This window comes from Haematobia irritans, chromosome 4 (assembly GCF_050003625.1).
Source record: "Haematobia irritans isolate KBUSLIRL chromosome 4, ASM5000362v1, whole genome shotgun sequence".
Classification (NCBI taxonomy): Eukaryota; Metazoa; Arthropoda; class Insecta; order Diptera; family Muscidae; genus Haematobia; species Haematobia irritans.
In genome coordinates this window covers 94,795,296-94,812,586 of record NC_134400.1, presented here as the reverse complement: position 1 = coordinate 94,812,586, position 17,291 = coordinate 94,795,296, and the positions used below count along the sequence as shown (strand labels likewise).

At 36.0% G+C, this 17,291-nt stretch overlaps 1 protein-coding gene across 1 annotated transcript in view; it reads right to left on the bottom strand.

Moving 5' to 3' along the window:
* Positions 1–17,291, bottom strand: part of Dnah3 (dynein heavy chain 3, axonemal) — a 671,994-nt gene that overhangs the window by 78,657 nt on the left and 576,046 nt on the right. Inside the window, exons 54-56 of the mRNA XM_075308183.1 lie at positions 14,056–14,192; positions 3,749–3,923; positions 2,111–2,283 (exon numbers count right to left, since the gene is read on the bottom strand). Of these exons, the coding sequence (XP_075164298.1) occupies positions 2,111–2,283; positions 3,749–3,923; positions 14,056–14,192 (485 nt within the window). The remainder of the gene's footprint in view (positions 1–2,110; positions 2,284–3,748; positions 3,924–14,055; positions 14,193–17,291) is intronic.

Sequence of the window (17,291 nt, the reverse complement as noted above, 5' to 3'; positions counted from 1 at the left end):
TATGGACCTAGTTAGGCATGGTTGTTAACGGCCATATACTAGCACAATGTACCAAATTTCAACTAACTCAGATGAAATTTGCTCATCCAAGAGGTTCCAAAACCAAATCTAGGGATCGGTTTATATGGCGGCTATATATGATTATGAACTGATATGGACCACTTTTGGCATGGTTGTTAAATATCATATAGTAAAACCGCGTACCAAATTTTAGTCAGATCGGATGAATTTTGCTTCTCCAAAAGGCACCGGAGGTCAAATCTGGGGATCGGTCTATATTGGAGCTATATATAATTATGGACTGATATGAACCAATTCATGTATGGTTGTTGGATACCATATACTAACATCACGTACCAAATTTCAACCGAATTGGATGAGTTTTGCTCTTCCAAGGGGCTCCGAAGGTCAAATCTGGGGATCGGTTTATAAGGGGGCTATATATAATTATGGACCGATTTCGACCAATTGTTGCATGGGTATTTGAGGCAATATACTACCACCATGTACCAAATTTCAGCCGGATCGGATGAAATTTGCTTCTCTTAGAGGCTCCGCAAACGAAATCTGGGGATCGGTCTATATGGGGGCTATATATAATTATGGACCGATGTGGACCAATTTTTGCATGGTTGTTAAAGATCATATACTAACATTATGTACCAAATTTCAGCCGGATCGGATGAAATTTTCTTCTCTTAGGGGTTCCGCAAGCCAAATCTGGGGATCGGTCTATATGGGGGCTATATATAATTATGGACCGATGTGGACCAATTTTTGCATGCTTGTTAAAGACCATACACTAACATAATGTTCCAAATTTCAGCCGGATCGGATGAAATTTGCTTCTCTTAGAGGCTCCGAAAGCCAAATTTGGGGATCGGTTTATATGGGGGCTATACGTAAAAGTGGACCGATATGGCCCATTTGCAATACCATCCGACCTACATCAATAACAACTACTTGTGCCAAGTTTCAAGTCGATAGCTTGTTTCGTTCGGAAGTTAGCGTGATTTCAACAGACGGACGGACGGACGAACGGACGGACGGACATGCTCAGATCGACTCAGAAATTCACCACGACCCAGAATATATATACTTTATGGGGTCTTAGAGCAATATTTCGATGTGTTACAAACGGAATGACAAAGTTAATATACCCCCCATCCTATGGTGGAGGGTATAAAAAAGTTTAACTAAATGATTAATTGAATCTGAGTTTTCCAATCGACATCAACTAAATTTTTGATTTAATCAATTAAAAAATTAATAGATTTCTGCAATTAAACAAAATCATCTCAATTAAATCAAATAAAAAATTAATAGAAATTTTCAAATCAAATCAATTAATTGTTTAATCAAATATTTTTGTATGCCCAATTAAACCTGTGATTGATACTATCATTTTTGTGATTTCATTTCAATTAAAGAATTAATTGGATGAATTAATTTCGTGATTGAATCAGACAGACGGACATGGCTAAATCGACTCAGGAGCCGGCCCTGAGCCGTATTGCTAACGACACCATGTACCACAGTGTGATGCAAGGTATACAAATTATGTTAGTAGTTCCCATCCTTGCAAATTTCGAAGAAAGTAGAAAATTTTAAATTTCCTCCCCCAGATATCGAAAAATGGCATAGCACATTCACTACTTCACTACTTCACTACTTCCTTTCGAGATCAAATATTGAAAATGAAAGTTAAGGATTTTTACTAGAGGGCACCCCGAATCTTCTCTAAAAATTTAAAAACAAGTTTAGAAGTTTAGTTTTTTAACCATACATTAAAAGAAAAGTCTTGCAAAAGGGAGGTCCCCCTCCTCGACCGGACATCGAAAAAGAAAGTAGCGGATATTTCTCTAGATGCCACCGCCAACCTTCCCTGAAAATTAAAATATGCGATATTTTTTTAGCAAAGAGTCTCCCACATTTAAAAAAGAAGGCACAGCAAAGCGGGCTTGATATGTCTAGTAAAGAGATAGATTAGAGCGACATTTCGTGTATGACTCTTGCAATAAATGATTCATGAAAATACATCAACTCATTATATAATACCCTTTTTTGCTCTGTACATTTTTTACTGAATAACACAATATAATTGACTTACTTGTCGTACATGTTCCTTTGCTTGGCGTACATAAAAAGGCTTGCCATTGGATCAGAGCCTGGGGAAAGTAGAAAAACCAAAGGTATTCTCGGCGAGCTATCAGCAAATGATTCATTTAAATCAAAAGGAGGTGGTTCAACAAACGAACTGCCCATGTTCTTCGTGATGAAAGCCTGCACAGAGAAATGAAAGAATTGATGCACAAATTAAAATAATTTCGTTTCTATACGAAAAAGCCAGAGAGAATTTTATTTCAATATTAATATGAAAGATAGACTATTGCGAGCAAAGGGTTAAATTAAGAGAGATACTAGTTTTACTCCAGGAGTACACAGAAAATATATAAAGCTTATTGTTTTACTAGTACCTCGTATGAAAATTTAACTAAATTTTATTTTTTGAGATTTCCATAATGAGTTGTTAAAATTGGGAGAGCCCGATATAACCCATCTTCGAGTTTGACATTCCTGCAGAAATAAGGGTCAATTCATGCATCTCGTATCGAAATGTGGCGATCTGCAATCTAGCATTGCGTCCAAAGCGTGGACGAAAAAAAAAACGGTAACAACTCCATAAATGATCCGAAAATTCCATCCGAATTTCAGAAATCCATGCTACAATGGTAGGTTAGGTATAGTGGCAGCCCGACATTTCAGACTCACAATGGTGAACTTATCTCTTATCACTGATTGCTGCCCAATTCTATGTTAAGCTAAATGAGCCGAGTCCGAACGGCACTTCGCATTGCAGTGAAACCACTTAGAGAATCTTTGAAACACCGCTTCCACCGCTGAAAAACTTTTTGGTGTTTGGACGAACCTGGGTTTGAGCCCACGACCCTGTGTATTCAAGGCGGGCATGGTATGGTGGCCACAATGGTCAAAAACTTATTTCTGCAACACATGAACAATGAGCTTGAACTGAAGCGCCCCCGATGATAATGGTCGGCCGCCGTGACGGCCGATGTTCGCTCCCTACTTGCACCCAGAGAAGGAATATGATCACCTCAAACATGTTTCAAGAGCACTACGTTACTTTTTCACAGCGACCATGTAGCATGTTTGTCGCAAAAATATTCTTTTCTCGTCAAACATAACATGCTTTCCGAAATCAGATACATAATTTCCGAGAAAAAAAAAACATGATTTCGACAAACATGCTACATGTTTTCCTTGAAAAAGTAACATTTTGCTCTTAGAACATGGTTGGGTGATCATATTCCTTCTCCGCGTGTGTATTCATCGCCCGTGGGGTCAAAATAATTGCCGAATATATCCAGGAAATGTTCTAGAGACAGTATTGAATACCTGGACAGACAAACAATTGTTGCATTACAAAATTAAAAAATAAGTATAACCCCATTCTGTCGCGATGGACAAAATAGATTGAGCTAACATATATGGGTCGCTCGTTCGATTCTTGTTTTTGGCGCAACTTTTCTTCTTCGATGACTTTCGTCATCGTAAGGACTTTCAACGTGGACGTACAACAGCTCTCGATAATGATGAATCTGGCAATACGAGACAGTAGCCATTCGCAAGATCGCACTACTCTAACATATAGTAAATTTATTTATAAGCTGCAATAATCATCAGCTGTATCAGGCATATGTCTTTGTTCTTCAAAATAATTACTTACCCTGACTGCTGGTACCACTTTATCCGGTCTCAAGCATTTCAATATAATTAAGCTTAGCATTTCATCAATATTTTCGTAGGGTGATGGATATTTTGCTTCTTCTGGAGATGATAAATCGTAGTATTCTTTCCACGCATCGATGTTAGCTTGGAAGCTCTTAAAGAAGTCTGTCAATCTGTTAAGAAAAAACACAAATTAATTGCGTTTAATAATATGACATAGTTCATCTAGAAAAAAGGCCTTCGAAACTGAAGGATGTACTAACTAACTAATTGCTCCACGGTGCCCAACTAAATGTATGTTCCTGTTAAATAAAACGTGTTTAATCGGCTCGTGGGCGCCGAAAACGATGCTATATAAATATAACTGTTGATGACAATAACAATTACGTAGCCCAGCGGATAGTGCGTTGGCTTACAAATTGCATCGTCCACTGTTCGATTCTCCGTCCAGGCGAAAGGTAAAATTTAAAAAATTTATAAAATTGAATAATTTCTTCTACATTGTTTGTATTGCGGAAAAAGGTACTAAGAACTAAAAAATCTCGTGGAAGTGAGAAAGATATGAGGGAAAATGTAATTAACCAGAAAAGATTATTATTATTATTTTTATACCCTGCGCCACACTGTGGAACAGGGTATTATAAGTTAGTGCATATATTTGTAACACCCAGAAGGAGACGAGATAGACACATGGTGTCTTTGCCAATAATTCCCAGGGTGGGTCCCTGAGTCGATACAACCATGTCCGTCTGTCCGTCCGTCCGTCCGTCTGTCTGTGAACACATTTTTGTGATCAAAGTCTAGGTCGCAATTTAAGTCCAATCGCCTTCAAATTTGGCACATGTTCCTAATTTGGATCAGAATAGAACCCTATTGATTTTGGAAGAAATCTGTTCAAATTTAGATATAGCTCCCATATATATCTTTCGCCGGATATGCACTAATATGGACCCAGCAGCCAGAGTTTTATACCGATTTGCTTGAAATTTTGTACAAACATAACACTTAGTCGTATAGTCAAGTGTGATAGAAATCGGTTGAGATGTATATATAGCTCCCTTATATATCTTTCGCCCGATATGGACACATATGGTCCCAGAAGCCAGATTTTTGGCCGAATTTGGTTGAAATTTTGCACTAGGAGTACAATTAGTAGTATAGTCAAGTGCACAAAATTTTATTGATGAAAATTTTATTGATATATATCTTTCATCCGATATGGATTAATATGGTTCTAAAAGCCAGAGTTTTGGCACAATTTGGTTGAAATTTTGCACAGGGAGTAGATTTAGCATGGTAGCTATGCGTGACAAATTTGGTTGAAATCGATTCAGATTTAGATATAGCTCCCATATATATCTTTCGCCCGATATGCACTTATATGGACCCAGAAGCCAGAGTTTTATCCCGATTAGCTTGAAATTTTGCACAAGGAGTACAATTGGTAGTATAGTCATGTGTGCCAAATTTGATTGAAATCGGTTCAGATTTAGACATAGCTTCCATATATATTTTTCGCCTGATATGGACTTATATGGCCCCAGAAGCCAGAGTTTTGGCCCAATTTGGTTGAAATTTTGCACTAGGAGTACAATTAGTAATATAGTCATGTGTGCCAAATGTGCCTACAAAATGGACCAAATACCAACATTTTCCTTGTAAAATCGCCACTGCTTACTCGAAAAGTTGTAAAGATGACTCTAATTTTCCTAAACTTCTAATATATCGAGCGATAAATCATAAATAAACTTTTGCGAAGTTTCCTTAAAATTGCTTCAGATTTAAATGTTTCCCATATTTTTATACCCACCACCATAAAATGGTGACGGGGGTATTATAAGTTTGTCATTCCGTTTGTAACACATCGAAATATCGATTTCCGACTATATAATGTATATATATTCTTGATCAGGGAGAAATTCTAAGACGATATAACGATGTCCGTCTGTCTGTCTGTCTGTTGTAATCGCGCTACAGTCTTCAATAATGAAGCAATCGTGCTGAAATTTTGCACAAACTCGTCTTTTGTCTGCAGGCAGGTCAAGTTCGAAGATGAGCTATATCGGTCCAGGTTTTGATATAGTCCCCATATAAACCGACCTCCCGATTTGGGGTCTTGGGCTTATAGAAATCGTAGTTTTTATTCAATTTACCTGAAATTGGAAATCTAGAGGTAGTGCAGGACCACAAATACGTGTGCCAAAAATTGTGAGTATCGGTCCATATTTTGGTGTAGCCCCCATATAGACCGATCTCCCGATTTTATTTCTTGGGCTTATAGAAACCGCAGTTTTTATTCAATTTACCTGAAATTGGAAATCTAGAGGTATTGTAGGACCACAAATACGTGTGCCAAAAATTGTGAGTATCGGTCCATGTTTTGGTATGGTCCCCATATAAAACGACCTCCCGATTTGGGGTCTTGGGCTTATAGAAACCGTAGTTTTTATCCAATTTGTCTGAAATTGGAAATCTAGAGGTATTTTAGGACCATAAAGAGGTGTGCCGAAAATGGTGAGTATCGGTCCATATTTTGGTATAGCCCCCATGTAGACCGATTTCCCGATTTTACTTCTTGGGCTTCTAGAATCCGAAGTTTTTAACCTATTTGCCTGAAATTGGAAATCTAGAGGTATTTTTGGGTCATAAAGAGGTGTGCCGAAAACGGTGAGTATCGGTCCATATTTTAGTATAGCCCCCATAAGAACGATCTCCCGATTTAACTCCTTGGGTTTCTAGAAACCGTAGTTTTTTATCTGATTTACCTAAAATTGTAAATATTCTGGTATTTTAGGCTCCCAAAAACGTGTATCGGATTAAGTTTTTATCGGCCCATTTGGTTATGCCTCCATATAGACCGACTTCACTTCTTGAGGGTGTAGAAGGCGCACTGATCATGAAAATTGCTTGAAACTCAATGTAAAATTTCCAGATTTTACTTCTACAGATTTAAGATTTCAAATCAAGACGTTATTTTATAATTTTCTTGCACACTTACAAGAGATGTTAATGATTCCTCTAAAACTCAAACAAAAATGGTCGAAGCTACAAAAATTACTTTTTACTTTACATAGAAATTGGAAATAGTGTAGCAATAAACAATGATTCAATAAACATGGGCGAAAAAAATCAATAGAATCATTCTATATTCAGTTAAATTTTTTTATTCAGTTAAATTTTTGTATTCTGAAAATCACATCGCTCAAACAAATAAAAATGTCTTTGTCGCTACACGAAGTTCAATTTTCTTCAAAATTAGTTCATTTTAACTTAAAGAAGGGGTCGGATCACACCTTAAGAGGTGAGTCAAATTCAGTGCAACGGCTGTTGAAATGGTGGACATCCGACCTAAGACAAGCCCCTGTTGAATTCATCGCTTCTGCGCCAATTTTGCACCATCTTAAAAGAAAATTTTCATTACTTTTTGGGGAATGCTTTTTTTTTGCTGGGAGGTAAAAGATTCGTATAATGTTCCACATTAACTCCACACTGAGAAAACAGTGAACCCATAGCAAAGAAAATGTTAGTTAATTTTTAAAAACATTATTTCTACGCAATCCATGGCAGAGGGTACATAAGATTTGGCCTGGCCGAACTTACGGCCGTATACACTAGTTTTTTTCATTCAATTATTTATTAAGTACATATTCAGTTTGCATTTCATTTTTATGGAGAAGTCATACAAAATGCTGAAAATAAAGTCCATGCAATTTGTTAAATAGCTTCGTAGTTAAAGAGAAGACTTTAAACGAATTGTCGTAGATGTCATGGACAAAACTATAGCAGAATTTTATTTGATCAAATGCATATTTTACATTTCGTTCGTGTTCACTGCAAGCCGTGACCGACTGAAATATCCTGCGGTTATCTGCAATATATAAAGGTTAGGTTAGGTGGCAGCCCGATGCTCACTTAGAGTATTCAGTCCATTGTGATACCACATTGGTGGACTTCTCTCTTATCACTGAGTGCTGCCCGATTCCATGTTAAGCTCAATGACAAGGGACCACTTTTTATAGCCGAGTTCGAACGGCGTTCCACATTGCAGTGAAACCAATTAGAGAAGCTTTGAAACCCTCCGAAATGTCACCAGCAATACTGAGGTGGGATAATCCACCGCTGAAAAACTTTTTTTGGTGTTCGGTCGAAGCAGGAATCGAACCCACGCCCTTGTGTATGCAAGGCGGGCATGCTAACCATTGCACCACAGTGGCTCCCAACTGTTATTTCTAAAGAAAATTTTGTTAAAATTTCATTTCTATAGAAAATTTTGTCAAAACTTTATTTCTATAGAAAATTTTGTCAAAATTTTATTTCTATCGAAAATTTTGTCAAAATTTTATTTGTATTGTAATTTTGTAAAAATTTTATTTCTATAAAAAATTTTGTCAAAATTTTATTTCTATAGAAAATTTTGTCAAACTGGATTATATACGTATGTAATATATAAAGACTGCATTGATTTATGACGAGGAAATTTGCTAATGAAATAAATTTTTTAATCAAGTATTTTTATACCCACCACCATAGAATGGTGACGGGGGTATAATAAGTTTGTCATTCCGTTTGTAACACATCGGAATATCGATTTCCGACTATATAAAGTATATATATTCTTGATCAGAGAGAAATTCTAAGACGATATAACGATGTCCGTCTGTCTGTCTGTCTGTCTGTCTGTTGTAATCACGCTACAGTCTTCAATAATGAAGCAACCGTGCTGAAATTTTGCACAAACTCGTCTTTTGCCTGCAGGCAGGTCAAGTTCGAAGATGGGCTATATCGGTCCAGGTTTTGATATAGTCCCCATATAAACCGACCTCCCGACTTGGGATCTTGGGCTTAAAGAAATCGTAGTTTTTATTCAATTTACCTGAAATTGGAAATCTAGAAGTATTAAGAGGTGTGCCAAAATGGTGAGTATCGGTCCATGTTTTGGTATAGCCCCCATATAGACCGATCTCCCGATTTTACTTCTTGGGTTTATAGAAAACGCAGTTTTTATTCAATTTACCTGAAATTGGAAATCTAGAGGTAGTGCAGGACCACAAATACGTGTGCCAAAAATTGTGAGTATCGGTCCATATTTTGGTATAGACCCCATATAGACCGATCTCCCGATTTTGCTTCTTGGGCTTATAGAAACCGCAGTTTTTATTCAATTTACCTGAAATTGGAAATCTAGAGGTATTGTAGGACCACAAATACGTGTGCCAAAAATTGTGAGTATCGGTCCATGTTTTGGTATGGTCCCCATATAGACCGATCTCCCGATTTTACTTCTTGGGCTTATAGAAACCGCAGTTTTTATTCAATTTACCTGAAATTGGAAATCTAGAGGTATTTTAGGACCATAAAGAGGTGTGCCGAAAATGGAGAGTATCGGTCCATATTTTGGTATAGCCCCCATGTAGACCGATCTCCCGATTTTACTTCTTGGGCTTCTGGAATCCGAAGTTTTTATCTTATTTGCCTGAAATTGGAAATCTAGAGGTATTTTCGGGTCATAAAGAGGTGTGCCGAAAACGGTGAGTATCGGTCCATATTTTAGTATAGCCCCCATAAGAACGATCTCCCGATTTAACTCCTTGGGTTTCTAGAAACCGTAGTTTTTATCTGATTTGCCTAAAATAGTAAATATTCTGGTATTTTAAGCTCACAAAAACGTGTATCGGATTAAGTTTTTATCGGTCCATTTGGTAATGCCTCCATATAGACCGACTTCACTTCTTGAGGGTGTAGAAGGCGCACTGATCATGAAAATTGCTTGAAACTCAATGCAAAATTTGTACAGATTTAAGATTTCAAATCAAAACGTTATTTTATAATTTTCTTGCAGACTTACAAGAGATGTTAATGATTCCTCTAAAACTCAAACAAAAATGGTTCTTATAAATTCAGAATCTGATATAGTCCTCATAGGTGAAATCTTTAAATTTATCTTCGGGAAGTGTCCTAAAGTCCTCTAGACCTCCTGAAATTTCAAAGGAAACCCTAATATTTGGTTCATGGTGGTGGGTATTTAAGATTCGGCCCGGCCGAACTTAGTGCTGTATATACTTGTTTATGCCCAATTATCATTTTCGGGATTGAATTTTAATTAAAAAGTTAATTGGATCAATCACAATCAGTAAAAAATGTTTATGTGCATGTTGCAATTACTGCTTTTAAACAGTGGGCACTATAAACGTCTCCTACACGCAAAAAAATAATTCTTTCCTCCCAAACGAAATTTTAGACAAACAAAATTCGTTTCTCATTCGCTTTTCGCTGTAAGGAAGTGTATTTGGAAGAAAATTATATACTTTTTGTGATAAACGTTTATTCTTTTCCAGGATGTAAAAACAATTTCATAAAGACTAGCTCAAAAAAAAACATGATTTTCTTGCTAATTGCATTGTCCCTCACATCTTTCTCATATCCACGAGGATTTTTAGTTCTTAACACCTTTTCCTGTAATACCAACAATGTAGAAGAAATTATACGATTTTATAAATTTTTAAAATTTTTTTTACCTTTCGCCTGGACGGAGAATCGAACCGCGGACCATGCACATTGCAAGCCAACACACTAACCACTGAGCTATGTACCTGTTATGGTCATCAATAGATAAATATCCATATAAGTTATATTTATATAGCATAGCTTGCGGCGCCCACGAACCGAATAAACAAAGTTTATTTAACAGAAACAAACAGTTAGTTTGGCACCGTGGAGCAGTGGTAGCTACGTCCGACTCTCATGCCAAGGGTCGTGGGTTCGATCCCTGCTTCGGCCAAAGTTTTTTTTTTGCTTTTTTTATGTTTTACATATATTCCAGATATATTCGGAAGATTCCGAAAAAATGTTCAACATTACATTGTACTATATTAAATTTTGAACTGTAAAATGTGTCTTATTAAAGACTTAAAGTCAGAAAAGAACAGTGTTTGATATAAACGAAATGGACTGTGTTGTTATTTCAAAAATAACTTTTTTTATTGAAAAAATAAAAATTTTGTAACAAACGATTTTTTTTGGTGATAAAAGTTTAAAATTTTCGAAGCAATTCAAAAAACTCTAACAAAAGAAAAACGTTTTCGGTACACGTTTTCCAAACGTTTTTTTTCTTTGCGTGTAGCTATCGCTTTGGAACACAGAACAAACACCGAACATTAGGTATGTTTGTTAAACCTTTGACTACCGATATCCACTTAGGAGGACATTCTATGCCCACACTTAGTTTCCATTTTTTCTTGATGTTGTTTTAAAGTAGAGGCTTTAATCTAAATAAAAAATAAATATGTTATTTCCCATATTGGTGAGCACTAAAATGAAATTTTATGACAATAAACGAAATTTTGAGACTAGTTTTCTTCTGTATGTCTCTAGTAAATGGAGATTTATACAAGAACTAAAGCTGATATATTTTGTTTTTTTTTTCTCACACTTTGATAGATATAATAGGCCAAATAGCGCTTATTTTCGTAAGGCCATTTGGTCAAAATTCCAAAATCAAATTCTCAGAACATATTTACCCTGCCAGTATTTCAAAGCTCCATTTCATCCTCATCGCTACCACAGACTCGTAAATGTCACCACAACCATCGCGAACTGTGATGGGGGAAGCATATCAAAAAGTACAAAATGTACATGAAAGTATTTTGCCATCACAACTGTTAGAAGAGCCATTTTATTTTTTGTGAAACGCCAAGCGCAACCAGCTTGTTATATTTTATTTAAATAAAAACGAAAATAAAGTTCTGAAAACATAGATATTACGCTTAAAATTGTGAAAGGTATATTGTGAACAATTTTCGACTTTCCAAATAGAATAAAGTGATCGTTTTTCAAATATTTTTTCCAGGCACGCTGTCTCCATCGAAAATAAACAAACTGGCTGATAGACGCTACAATATGTAACTTGCTACTTAAAACTCAACATCATTCTTTTATTAATGCAAAAAATTATGTTAAATGTGACAAGATAAACCGAAAACCTTTATTATTTTGTTTAGTCAGAGTTTTAGTCGATTTAGTTAAAAAAATAGTAATTGATATTAAAACTATTATTTCATAAATGAATATCTTAGTAACGCTGCAAAAAAGAATCGCCAAATCAGTAGTGAAACTGTTTTTTTTTTTTTGTGTTTAGAAGTGGTGCAAAATTGGCGCAGAAGCGATGAATTCAAGATGGACATGTCATAGGAAGGATGCCCATTATTTCAACATACGTTGCACTGAATTTGCATCATTTCTTAAGGTGTAATACGAATTCAGTGTGAGTTAAAAAATTTTGTGATATTTTCCCAAGTAAATAATGGGAAATGGGAACGTTTGGCCGAAAAAATTTCCAAAAATTCGTAATACGAGTTATAAAAATTGAATTAAATAACTTCCTTGGAAGTGCTTTTAAAGTTGTGATTTTATAACAACTCCCAATTTGTTTGCTGGCAAAAGTGTGGAACTACGTTTAGTTGCTTTATTATATATTGTCTATTTGTTTAGTTAAGCTAAAGTCTAATTTTTATAAAATAAAACTTTAATTGAACTTATAACTTTAATCCATTTTAGCTAGGTGACTATACCCCCCCCCCCCCCTACACAGGAAAAATTCCGTAGTTAAACTAACGCTAAATTTAACTTATTTTTATTGTAAAAAACCTTTTTTTCGGTGTAGGAAAATTGCCTAGATACGCTAATGAACACTGCTAAATGGGTTAATATTTAGATATTACTCCCACACAGAAAAAAGTACGCTGGTTTATAAATTATCTCGACCGAAAATTGTACAAATTTCAATAGATCGTATGAAATTCGATAGTAGCCGTCCCCATGAATTCAAATCGGGAGATCGGTCTATATGAGATCTATATCGAAACATTGACTTACAAGGCCTAAAACAGCTTTCGAATCAAATTCGGTTGGGACTACACAGAAATAAGACTGTGGCGTGATCACAGAACTTCTTCCTGATCAAGAATATATATTCTTTATATAGTCGGAAATCGATACTTCGATGTATTACAAACGATGTCCGCCTGTGTGTATGACTGTTGAAATCTCGCTACAGTCTTCAATATGTTAAACCCGGTTTGAATTTGGAAATTTAAGTTGTCGTTAACATGCTTATAAAGAAAACAGAAAAAAACAAACAAATTCAAATTTGGTTCTTGGTACCAAGTATGCAAAACTTAAATTTAAAAGAGTATTGTGTCTTAAATCCTTGTATCTTTACTTGAATTCCTCCTTTTTTGTTCAGAATCAATACCAAGTAGTAGAGAATAAAAAATAGAAACACTTTTACACTACACAGATTTTTTTACCAACATTACTTTTATCTCTGGTAAATATCATTTATCTTCCAATTTTTAGGTTTTTGAATTTTCTGACAAAATATAATTTTCAATTTTGGTTTCACATTACACAGCAGTACTATAAATTTTCTGAAAAAAGATATTTTTTAAAACTACGTTTTAATGTTTTAAATGCAACAAACTTGATCTCGCAGAATTCTGTCAAAATTTTATGACGTAGGATTTTTTTTCTGGTTGTATCTTAAGATACAGTGCGCATTTAAGAGCTAAGATTCCGCCAAATTAATGACCGTATGTACTTGTTTTAAAAAGGAAATCGGAAATAAATAACATCTAAAAACAAATGTTAAATCAATGCAGCGATTGCTTAATATGATTATTTTCATTGCTCTGAGCCAATTTTGCATGACCCGAAAACTATGAGAACCGTTGTAATTTTTGTCTCTAAACTTTTTGTATTTAAAAAAAAGCTTTAAAAACATTTTTTAAGCGTCAAAATAAAACTTTTTTTTTGTTTTTTTTTCAATTGGGGAAGAATAATTCTCGTATGTAAACTTCATAAGGAATTTCATAAAGAAAGACCCAAATTAAATCATCTCACCCGGCCAGATCTCACTAAAGACTATGGAAATGTGTAGTGGCCAAACTGAAACTTATGTATAATCAGGCTTGCGAGATTCTTATCTGGCATTTTCATTTCAGTAACCTAATAGTATCAATTCCCTTAATCTTCCTGTCCAATAAGCTCGAATAAATATTGTAATAATATGTAGTTAAAATAAAACTTTGTTTGTTCCTCAGAAACAAAAAATCCATTTTCAGTGCATAAAATATAATAATAATTTTTCAAAATTTATATTCAGTCTAATAAAATACAGTTTTTTTTACAGCAATAGAATAATTCTAAGATCTCGCGAAATAAAGCGGCACAATATTTAACAGTAATGTATAGTTCTTGTTGTCTGTGCATTTATGGAATAAAGAATTGGTAAATAAAAACAATGCTTACCCTTCCAAGTCACTGGCCAGGACTATTTGCGACCAAGCCTTTTCCGGAAGCCATGATGATGCTGGATTAGGAGGAATACTTTGCAATCCAACGCCTCCCGTTAAAAAGAACAGCAAATGCGATTTATTTATTTTGCCCTAGATTTTTTTCAACCATGCATTGTTTCCAGTTGCATTTCGTTTCCATTTTTTAATTAAGCCAAGTAAAATATGACAAAGAAGATATTGTGTTAGAAGAGAATAAAAATAAACATATAGCAATGGGAATATAATAAATGAAATGTGAACAGAGTTTGAAAAGGGAATCTTGAATCAGCATCAGTTGAACAATAGTTCATGGTGTATATACAAAACAAAAGCAAATAGCGCCAAATGTTCGGTCATATCGAGTGTTATGTATCTTCCCCCATAAAATGTAAGACCCCATAAAGTATTCTGGGTCGTGGTGAAATTCTGAGTCGATCTGAGCATGTCCGTCCGTCCGTCTGTTGAAATCACGCAAACTTCCGAACGAAACAAGCTATCGACTTGAAACTTGGCACAAGTAGTTGTTATTGAAGTAGGTCGGATGGTATTGCAAATGGGCCATATCGGTCAACTTTTACGTATAGCGCCCATATAAACGGACCCCCAAATTTGGCTTGCAGACCCTCTAAGAGAAACAAATTTTATCCGATCCGGCTGAAATTTGGTACATGGTGTCAGCATATGTTCTCTAACAACCATGCAAAAATTGGTCCACATCGGTTTATAATTATATATAGCCCCCATATAAACCGATCCCCCGATTTGGCTTGCGGAGCCTCTACGAGAAGCAAATTTCATCGGATCTGGCTGAAATTTGGTACATGGTGTAAGTATATGGTCTCTAACAACTATGCAAAAATTGGTCCACATCGGTCAATAATTATATATAGCCCCCATATAAACCGATCCCCCGATTTGGCTTGCGGAGCCTCTAAGAGAAGCAAATTTCTGCCGGATCGGATATTATATATAGCCCCCATATAAACCGATCACCAGATTTGACCTACGCAGCCTCTTGGAAGACCAAAATTCATCTGATTCAGTTGAAATTTGGTACGTGGTGTTAATATATGGCCTCAAACACCCATGCAAAAATTGGTCGAAATCGGCCCATAATTATATATAGCTCCCATATAATTCATCCGATTCGGTTGAAATTTGGTATGTGATGTTAGTATATGTTATCCAACAACCATGCAGGAATTGGTTCATATCAGTCCATAATTACATATAGCCCCCATATAAACCGATTTCCAGATTTGACCTCCGGTACCTTTTGGAGAATTCATCCGATCTGGTTGAAATTTGGAACATGGTGGTAGTATAAGATATTTAACAGCCATGCCAAAAGTGTTCCATATCAGTCCATAATCATATATAGCACCCGTATAAACCGATCCCGAGATTTAGTTTTGGAGCCTCCTGGAGGAGCAAATTTTATCCGAGTCAGTTGGTACATTGTGCTAGTATATGACCGTGGGAGCCACCGTGGTGCAATGGTAGCATGCCCGCCTTCAATACACAAGGTCGTGGGTTCGATTCCTGCTTCGACCGAACACCAAAAAGTTTTTCAGCGGTGGATTATCCCACCTCAGTAATGCTGGTGACATTTCTGAGGGTTTCAAAGCTTCTCTAAGTGGTTTCACTGGAATGTGGAACGCCGTTCGGACTCGGCTATAAAAAGGAGGTCCCTTGTCATTGAGGTTAACATGGAATCGGGCAGCACTCAGTGATAAGAGAGAAGTTCACCAATGTGGTATCACAATGGACTGAATAGTCTAAGTGAGCCTGATACATCGGGCTGCCACCTAACCTAACCTAACCTAACCTAGTATATGACCGTTAACAACCATGACTAACTAGGTCCATATCGGTCTATAGTTATATATAGCCCTCAGACAAATCGATCCCAGTAACACAAAAATTGGTCCATATCAAATTCATAATTGTATATAGCCCCCATATAAGCGATCTCCATATTTCAATCCTGGCTCTCTACCACGTATGGACTAACTCACAATTTAGAAAACGATGTTAAGAAGTTTTAAGATACCACAACCATAGTAATTCGATTGTGGATGACAGTCTTTCGTAGAAGTTTCTACGCAATCCATGGTGGAGGGTACATAAGATTGGTCCTGGCCGAACTTACGGCCGTATATACTTGTTTACATTGTCGTCTAATTTGTGCGGTAGTCCGTATTCAGTCCATGTTAGATAAGAACAAGTAACGAAAGACTAAAGTCGGGCGGGTTACTTGTAAATATAACGTATAGAATTTCAGGGGTGCTTGATGAGAGATACTCTTTCAAGTAGATCGGAACAACTAGTACGCTTCCCGAAGCTAAATTTAAAGTTTCTACGAATGGAGATTACATCAAATGTGGACTCATAAAATCGGTTGCCACTCGAGCCAATAATAATCTACTAAAATTTGGAGAACATTTTACCATAAAATTACTATAGAATATCTTGTCAAAATTGTATTTCTATAGAAAATTCTGTCAACATTGCATTTCTATAGAAAATTATGTCAAAATTTCATTTCAACAAAAAATTTTGTCAAAATTGTATTTCAATAGAAAATGTTGTCTAAATTTTATTTCTTATTTTGCACATTTGTGGACTTAAGGATAAGTTATGTGGTAGATCGATACTTGAGGCTCACTTAGGCTATTCAGTCCATTGTGATACCACAGTGCTGAACTTCTTTCTTATCACTGAGTGCTGCCCGATTTCATGTTAAGCTCATTGACAAGGGACCTCTGTTTTATAGCCAATTCCAAACGGCGTTCACATTGCTGTGAAACCACTTAGGGAAGCTTTGCAGCACTTAAAAATGTCACCAGCGGAAAATACACCGCTGAAAAGCTTTTCGGTGTTCGGTTGAAGCAGGGATGGAACTCACGACCCTTTGTATACAAGGCGGGCATGCTAACCATTGCACCAAGGTGTGGACCTAAAATACTTCTAGATTTCCAATTTCAAGGCAATAAGATAAAAATTGCGACTTCCAGATGCCCAGGAGTTAAATGATGATGGAGGCTACTCCAAAGCATGGACCGTTACACATTATACTCGGCATGGCTTTATGTGGGCCTAAAATACCTTTAGATTTCTAGTACCATGCAAATCGGATAAAAATTGCGGTATATAGAAACGCAAGAAGTCAAATCGGTCTATATGGAAGCTTTACCAAATCAAGGACCA